General features: G+C 35.2%; 1 protein-coding gene across 1 annotated transcript; it reads left to right on the top strand.

Annotated features, from left to right (window-relative positions):
* Positions 1-2,373: 2,373 nt before the first annotated feature.
* Positions 2,374-8,419, top strand: grxcr2 (glutaredoxin and cysteine rich domain containing 2; the record flags this gene model as incomplete). Its single annotated transcript, XM_084387849.1, has 3 exons — positions 2,374-2,694; positions 5,572-5,781; positions 8,246-8,419. The coding sequence occupies 3 exons, from the start codon at positions 2,374-2,376 to the stop codon at positions 8,417-8,419; spliced, it is 705 nt and encodes a 234-aa protein (XP_084243975.1).
* Positions 8,420-9,243: the final 824 nt, after the last annotated feature.

Here is a 9,243-nt window from a genome sequence, read left to right on the forward strand (position 1 = left end):
CGCCCACAAAGTTACTTGCGTTTCGCGCTTGATACTTGCGTTTCAGATCGTTAAAATAGGGCCCTTTAAGTGTGATTTAAATGTCCAAATAATTGGGGCCACTGTAGTTTTTATGAACCGATTCTAGAAAAATAGACTGTTGAGAGCTCACACACACTTTAAATGAATAGAGCCCATTATAAACAAACACTGCATGACACTCCATCAATGTCAGATACTCTAGCTTGCATTGAACATAATTAACTCTTTTCCTCAGACGAAAGGTTACGCCATCACATATTTTTACCCAGCGGCATGAGCTTTTATGACCATCTGGAAAATAAAGAACTCATGACATATCATCAGAGGCATCATTAAGACAACATCTAAAGCACTCAGAGAAAATTGATGTCCCAATGAAGGAACCCCACAGAAAAACACATACTCTGACAACTGAAAATAAGCATGCATGCAGATTAATAATCATTTAGTACAGCCTAGTTTGAGACTTGACATCTTCAATGAGTCTTTTACTGGGAGGCCCACAAAACAATTTCTCGCTTGAATGATTTCATAGTAATAGCAGATATGAATGTAGGGAGGAAAAAGAGGCAAACCATCTTAGCAGTCGCTTAGAATGCAATAACAGTCAACTAGGGAGATAATTGCAAGATGGATGTTAGAATGCACAAGGGTTAATGTCAGCCATTTGTTAGATTCTCTCTCAGTAAAATGGCTGATATCAGGGATTTCTGCTGTTTTATACACTGCAAGATGCCCATAAAGAAATATAAAAGATGCAAATATTACAATACCATCTAAATACGTGTAGGAATGTGACTAATCTGTTGAGATGTTGTTAAACTAATTTAAATTCCAAAGACACTCAGCATTATATAACTTTGCTGGTTTGATTGTGAGTCTTAACATGTACTGCTCTTTTCTTCTACTGTCTTCATATTAAAGGTTACGATATAGCTGCACCACTACAGCGTGTCCAAAAAGAAACACCCAACAGAATTTTTGAGAGAAGTCTCTTATGCTCACCAATTTGATCACAAATACAGTAAAAACAGAAATACATTTCAAAGCAGCTTTACAGAGATAATAGGAAATTACAGTAACATAGATTGTTTTGGCTTTACAGCAGCTCTAGGATAGAGTTATTGCCCAGCTAAAGTTAGTTTTGATTGATTCACTTCCATTGCAAAGATCCTTAGTTGTTAACTTAGGGGCCGCTAACACGAATAGTGTTGAGAATAATAATAGTTACGAAAAAATTTGATGATAATTAAGCACCAAATCAGCATTTTAGACTGTTGAGATTTTGTAACACTAAATAAAATTTTGGCAGTCATTTTGGAATGATGCAGCATCATGCAATAAAAAAAATAAAAAGAGAAAAAAGTTGTCAGTTACCATTGCCATTGTAGGCACTTTTAATGTATTACACATTAGGTGGTGCATTGCTATCATTATAAAAAAAAGTCAAGCAACCTTTTAGAAAAAGTATAGTGTTCACATTTTAGTTTAGGGTCCAATTCTCACTATTAACTAACTATTAACTATGATTTTTGCCTCAATAAACTCCTAATTACTGCTTATTAATAGTTAGTAAGGTGATTTAAGTTTAGGTATTGGGTAGGATTAAGGGATGCAGAATATGGTCATGCAGAATAAGGCATTAATATGTGCTTTATAAGTACTAAAAAACATAAAATATCCTAGTAATATGCATGCTAATAAGCAACTGGTTAATAGTGAGAATTGAACCCTAAACTAAAGTGTTGCCAAAGTAGTTATCTACATCTCAATAAGGATGACAGTAACAAAACTGAACAAGTAAATTCATTCTAAATACATCAAAACTGTAATGAAAGTTGAAAACTTTGAAAAAAGTGCAGTAAGTTTGTGTGATTTCTGTTCTGTCTGTGTATGTCTTCACCCCAACAAATGGCATTTAAAAAAAATCTTTAATTAGGTTATTGATATAACTTCATATAAGTGTAGGTAATCTTATATACTTTTACTACTTTTGTAGGTGTAGGTGTAAATCTTTATACTGACGAAAACATTTCAAAGTGAACCCACAAAGTCATTACACACAACATTTGTAATAGTAGAGGTTTCGGATGAAATGCATATTGACGTTCATTATAGGTGATGCATAAGCAAATTAGACACACCTGCTTCTCTCCTTCAACCATCATTATTTGATGAAACCATTAGGTCTCAATTTCCAGCTCTCTTGTTGTGCACAAGATCCCCTGCTCAATAATTCATCAGGACTATGGAAAGCAGCTGGACTGCCCCAGCCTGTCCTCAACACTTATCTTCCACAGTTCTTCCTCCTGTTCTTTACAAGACCATTGGGAATTTCATATGATAGGGACTATGGAGGAGCTCCATGAGCAACCAGGCACCTTGATTGAGGGCAAGCCCAAAAAGGTGAGGTTCAAGCTGGCCTCGTCGTACAGCGGCCGGGTCCTGAAGCATGTGTATGAAGATGGACAGGAGCTGGATAGTCCAGAGGAGCAGTACCCTCACAGCTTCATGCACACCAAGATGGAGATGGGACATCTGTGTGGCTTAGAAGACATGCAGGACCAGAGTTTCTTCCCTCCGACAGGCCTGATTGCCCAGAGGATAAACGTCTATCGAGGAGTGAAGGGATACAATTCCCTGGCCTGTGGAGATCTTCCACAGGATAATAAAGTAAGAACACCCTGCACTAAAAAAAGACATTTATTTTACTTTATTTGAAAGTGATCTATAGATACACATGGTACATAGTAATAGTGGTAAATTATGCATAATTACAAGTAACTGACCCTAAACCAATCCCTAACCAAAATAACCCTAAATGAATGTAATTAATTAATATTAATAAACATAAAAATGGTTAAATTATTGAAAAGAAAACCTTACTTAGTTTGCCATAATCTTGTAGTATTAAAATAGCATTAACTTTGATAGTAAAACTGTCTTGTATTATATATTGCTTGATATTGCTTGAAGCACACTGGTTTGTTGCGCAAATTCTGCAATTCTTCTCGTTATTTCCCTATAGTGTCAAATGAATCAGAAGTCTCACACAAATAGCTTACTTCCAAGTTGGAAAATAGGGTGGATAAACCAACCAGATCCTCAAAACCTCAGTGTCCAATCAGTTATTACTGAGCAACTGTTCACTGTAAAACCCAACAAGTTAACTCAACTCAAACCGATTGAGGAAACTGATTGCGGCAAACCATTTAAGTTTAAAAATAAATACATATGAGTATTGTGAACTTGTATATATTGAGTCATCAATATATATAAGTTCACAATACTCATATGTATTTATTTTTAAACTTAAATGGTTTGCCGCAATCAGTTTCCTCAGTCGGTTTGAGTTGAGTTAACTTGTTGGATTTTACAGTGTTGCTGTTTTGATAGTTCTAAACACAATTGTACAGACATCCTCCCTTAGAACTTAACAGTCAGCATGTGTCCTCAATCTCGGCAAACATACTATCAAAATCAGAATCAGAGAGAGATTTATTGCTAAGTATGATTGCACACTCAAGGAATTTGTTTTGGTGACAGAAGAAGCTTCCAGTAAACCGAGACAACAACAGTACACAGATAGTAAAATAATAAAAAAAGGATATGTGAATAAGATACAAATATAAAAAGAAAAAGAAAAACTGGTATAGGTGTGCTATAATACACATAATACATATACACTATAATAGAATGAACAACAGGTAATGGATATTATGTATTTTTATACTTTAGTACAGTCAAAAAATAAATGACATACAGCACCTTTAAGAGTACCCTAATGAAATGTGTTGAAAGAATGTGAGGAAATGTTCTGTTCACTAATGTTATCATTGCTTTCAAATTAGGCCTTTCTCTTTACAATTCACTACGGTAAGTGTTTGACTTGATTCTGATTTTCAGTCTCTGCTGCTTTTAAAACCGTTTCTTTAAAATTAATAAATGCTTTCCTTGCAATGTCATTCCAGCCCAAGAATAGAATCTATTAATTATATATATTTTTTTCCCCACTTTATGATCACATAAGGATGAAAAGTGCCCTGTTTACAGTATCATTTTGTTCCTATGGGACATTATTTAAATCTTGCAAAAGTAACTAAGCTGGCCAACTAAGTTTAGCAAAAGGTCAATTGTTGTGGGCGAAACACAAAGTGTGTTTTTTTGTAAGGGTTCCTTATTGTCCTCCTCATTATGTTTAGTTAGTTTGATTCTGGCACTAAAAAATGAATGCTGCAAAACTTTTCCTGCTACTCGATTTTTATGCCACACTGTTACTAATTCATAGTTCCCAGATCCAATAATAGACCCACACTCCAACACAGCTTCTAAACATAGGCATGCAATTACATCCCCTCCACACGGACATTCTCAGCTTTCCATTGTTTCTCTGCCTCAAATCTGAAAAAGAAAAGAACATCATTCAAATATATAGACTGAACAAACCTAAACAATGTGGATCCTTAAGTAAGATTGAAAGCTAATTTGCTTTTTACATAGTTCTATAAAGCTTACATTTTCATTAAAATGTCACCTGTGACATGCTGTTGAAAGACTAAACTGCCAAAGATCTTCCCTTGCATCTCAAAAAAACTGACAGGATCTTTATCATATTTTCATCACAAGATCCCTTATCCCCAACATTTAATCTAATCAATTTTATAAAGCCAGCCATGGTACAGTGGGTAGTGCACAGGCTCACGACGCATAAAGGGCAGCTGGCTCATGGGGATGCAGGTTTCAGTCTGGCCTGCGTCATGTCCTAATCCTATTCCCCATCTCTCTCCCAGTGCTTTCCTTTTTCTCTTGACTTGACTTTAAAAAGTCTATTAAAGTCAAATAGATCCAGAGTAAAATATAGCTGCAAGCAGCAATTAACAGGACCAAGCACAAAAAGGAACAATGAGACATGCAAGCATGGCTGGGAGCTTCAGAAAAACTGCAAGAATAAGTAATTAAAGACACGTTTAGATTTTAGTCAGAACGGCTGCAAAATCACAAATCCATTCACTGTATGATTAACTTGCTTATTACTTTAGACCAATAGGTGTCAAATGCCAAAACATTGCAGAGTTACAGCCCCAGAATCAGCCTAGTGCCATGCTATCAAATTTGTTGATGCGTTATTAGAGAACGGTTTTGGTCAATGAAAAAGCTTTTAATAACTTTTTGCAGGCATGTTCTGAATATGATCTGAAAATAGGACCAACGGTCTAGGAGGAGTGAAAAAATTAAACATGGCGGACAGCAAGTTTGACCAAATATGGCATCATTGGTATCATTGTTTTCTATACTCTATAAAGACCAGTTTATTTTCCATTTAATTTTGACCAGATGGTGGTGCTGTTCCAAAAAGTTGTGGGAACAATGTTAATACCATGGTAGTTTGATATACCATATATACTGTTAGTACCATGTTATTTAAATGGTACTTCAAGTCATTTCAAACACTATGATGGTAGTACTATGGTACATATTCAAAGAAATTATTGTAGTATCATGGTACTTTTTGGAATCTTCTGCTTAGTGATTCTGTGTTTGTTTTTACAGGCACCCGTATTAGATTTTGGAAAGATTATTATCTACACCAGCAACCTGAAGATTATCCGAGCTCCTCAGAGAAAGAGAGAGTCTGGAAGGAGTCCTCACCGCAGTCAGGACCGAAAAGAAAGTTCACCTGGACGGGAGTCCAGGAGCAAAGGGAGACATAGAACAGCACGTCCCCATACAGAGGAACCAGATGTAATGACTGAACAAAAGGTATCCACTGTCTGAAGTAGACTGTAAATACTCAATGCGCTTTACCCGATACGGACATGAGTGATATCTCAAATCATTCGACACATTGAGTAGAGGTATTCCATTACTTTATTTCAACTTGGGGACAAAACATCCCATGTGATGGCAACATGTTATTATATAGTAGCTGTTTTGATTGTCCCATAGAGTCTGAATAAAGTGTTAAAATCATATGGCATAGACCACTGTCTGACCAGACCATTGTTTCATTGATCTGTAGTTCGCAACAGTGGCTGCAGTATATCTTTGTAGTTGCTCAGAGCTGCATTGTACTTTTATAACTCATAACATTCACATTCACAAAGCAATGCTTAAGACATTTGCAGAATGTTATCTGCTGCTGAAACACAATTCATCAATAATGATGACTCTTTTTTCTGAAACATCATTGAAAATAATGAACCATGGCATAAATCCTTGTACATTTCGCTTTCATAAATCTTTCAGTCTACTCAATCTTTCTGTTCTGTCTATCAAAATGTAGTCTAATACTAAGACACATTAAAATAAGTGTTTTATCTTTATAGTCTGGCAAATTATTATTATTAACTTTAAAGTAAATCCATTAATATAATATAATTACAATGTGCACTTTTTAAAAGTCTATACTTAAAGGCACAATATGTAATATTTTGGGATAAAAACATCCACAAACCACAAGAACAATGTTATATATTTTGTTGACTTGTGTCAATGACATCATATCCGCGTTACCCTCAATATCCGGTTTTACTTCTGCAGAAACCATGGGAACACCAAAGTATATTTAACACTTTAATATGTTATGCAGTTTATTAGACAGGTGAGCAACTGTTCGGATACCTTTGTCGACAGAAAACTAATCATTGTTACATACTGTAGCTCAACACGGTTAGTTTGTGAATGTGAGTAAGGTGTTTGTACCTCAGAGACAACATTATTTTGTCAAGTGGCCAATACAGCATAATCAGAAAGAGCTTTATTTGTAGTAACAGTAATACAGCATTTTCTCCACCATACAATATATTTGAAAATTAGTTGCATGCCATTTAGCAACAAAAGTCATCCAGCTTTTATTAATATGATATTTTAATATTGACCTAACTTACTGTTATGTGCAACAAGTGTCTCATACCAGCCACCAAGCGAACGCACAACATTATAACATAAATTTCAACACACTTACACGTATTTTGGTATGATTTAGGGTGCGTTTACTGTACGACATAATTAAAACGGAGAAGTTTCTCCTTTGAGTTTTCCGCGTACAGACAACACCATTGTCAAAACGATCCCCATTCACACGGATCCACAAAAACGACTAAAAACGCTGTATTCTGCTGCCAGGCCATTAGATGGCGATGAAACACTATAGACTAAACACATAATACGCATGTGCATGATGTCATCGTCTTCAGAGATTCGCGATAAAGAGTTTTACGTTTAATTCTCTTTAATTCAAAAAGAGTAATTCAGGACTTGTGGGTATATCATAAGAAAAAATAAAATGCGAGTTTACAACTAACTTTAATCATAATATATGCATAAACAACAAAGCGAAAGGAACGGCATGGCCAACTGCAGCATATAAGTATAATAAAAATAACAACATGTCATTCACTGCATCATCAATCCACACCTTTATTATTGTTTTGAAAAAGTGACATCTAGTGGCGAAACTTACATACTTTACCTTTAAGTGTGTTAAGAAACGTAAAAATAAAAGTTTAATATCTCTAAGTGCACTTTAATTGTCGGTAACACTTTATTCCGATAGTCCACTTTAGACATTCTACTAACTATAAGTAACTTTGCAGCTACATGCCAACTAACTGTCATTCGAGTATTAGTAGACTATATGCTTAATATCTGCTAACACTTTATTTTGATGCTCCCCCAACAGATATTTTACTGACTATAAGTAACTTGGCCAACTAAAAGTCAACTTATTCTCCTAACCCGAATCCTAACACCTAACCATAACCTAACAGTCTACTGAAAGTCTACAAATACTCTAATGAGAGTTAATTGACATGTAGTTGCAAAGTTACTTATAGTTAGTATGTCCAAAGTGGACTATCAAAATAAAGTGGAACCTAATTGTCTTTTTATTTCTTTTATTTGCAGATACATTGCTTTAAACTAAAAGTGCACATTCAGTACAATTAAGCACAAGGCTTTTTCACAAGGATTCATAGTTCACACAAAATGAACAATTCTTTCCAAACCTCTGTGACTTTCACAAAAGAAGGTATTTTTAAAGTATTTTTACTTTTGTGTTTTTTTGCAGCAGAAGGAAATACATGCACATTAGAAAATGATGTACAAAATATACATATTTGTGTGAACTTAAACCATGAAAGAGCAACAAGCTGCAAGCTTGTAATAGTGTGCACTTGGCTTTATCATTTTGCTTGCAGTTCATTTACTTGTTTTGGTTGTGCAGCAGGAATCAGGCTCATGTGGACAGTGTGGAGGTTCAGGTTGTGCGCCGTGCTCCCTCTGTCATGGAAGCAAACTGTCCATGCTGGCCAACCGCTTCAATGAGTCAATCAGAGAGCTGCGCTGTCCAGCGTGCAACCCCCACGGCCAAGAGCGGTGCCAGTCCTGCACTCACTAACACATCTACTGACGCCAAGCTGTGTCGGATGGACATCAGACCCTTTGAGGTGTGAACCAAAGTGTATTTTGGATTAGTGCGTAAATATAAGAGCTTGAGGGGGGAATGGCTGCTGGAAAGAACTGCAATGGACTGCAAACTCCCATGCTACGCCACTGCATACAAATTTTCAATTTTAATAATGTATTAGTGACTTTTTTACTAATTTATTGATATTAACTAAGATTGATGAATGCTTTAGAATAATTTATATTGTTAGTTCTGTGTTAACTGATGTAGATAACTAATGTTAATAAAGGGAACCTTATTGTAGTGTTACCCAAACAAATAAATTTCCTCGATAAGTAAATAAATAAAAATAGACATTTTATTGATGGAAATGATAGCCAAACAGCAGAGTGACAGTTTGAAATGTCAAATATGTCATTTTAGATTCAAATGATCTCATCATGATCAAACAGTGGCTTTATTAATTGTCAATATCAAATCTGTCATAAGTTCCCATTATTAAAGAATCACCCAAAACTACTAAATGGTATTCATTACATTATGAGCTCATTGTTTCTGCCTTAAATTATTATATATTTTTTAATTTATACATTATTAGTTTATTGTGTGATTTGTATGTACATTTCTGAAATACATAACTTGGACACAGTCAGCTCTGATAACAGATCACTCTAAATTGTAATGTAGACATGCATTTTCTGTAAAGCTGCTTTGAACATAAATGAAACACCACTGAACTTACTTAAGCTGGACTGTGACGCTATTTTCATCTGGAAACAAACTCTGTTGCATTATTTTCCTTTTATCTCTGTAAA

The sequence above is a fragment of the Rutilus rutilus genome (genome assembly GCF_951802725.1).
Source record: "Rutilus rutilus genome assembly, chromosome: 18".
Taxonomy (NCBI): Eukaryota; Metazoa; Chordata; class Actinopteri; order Cypriniformes; family Leuciscidae; genus Rutilus; species Rutilus rutilus.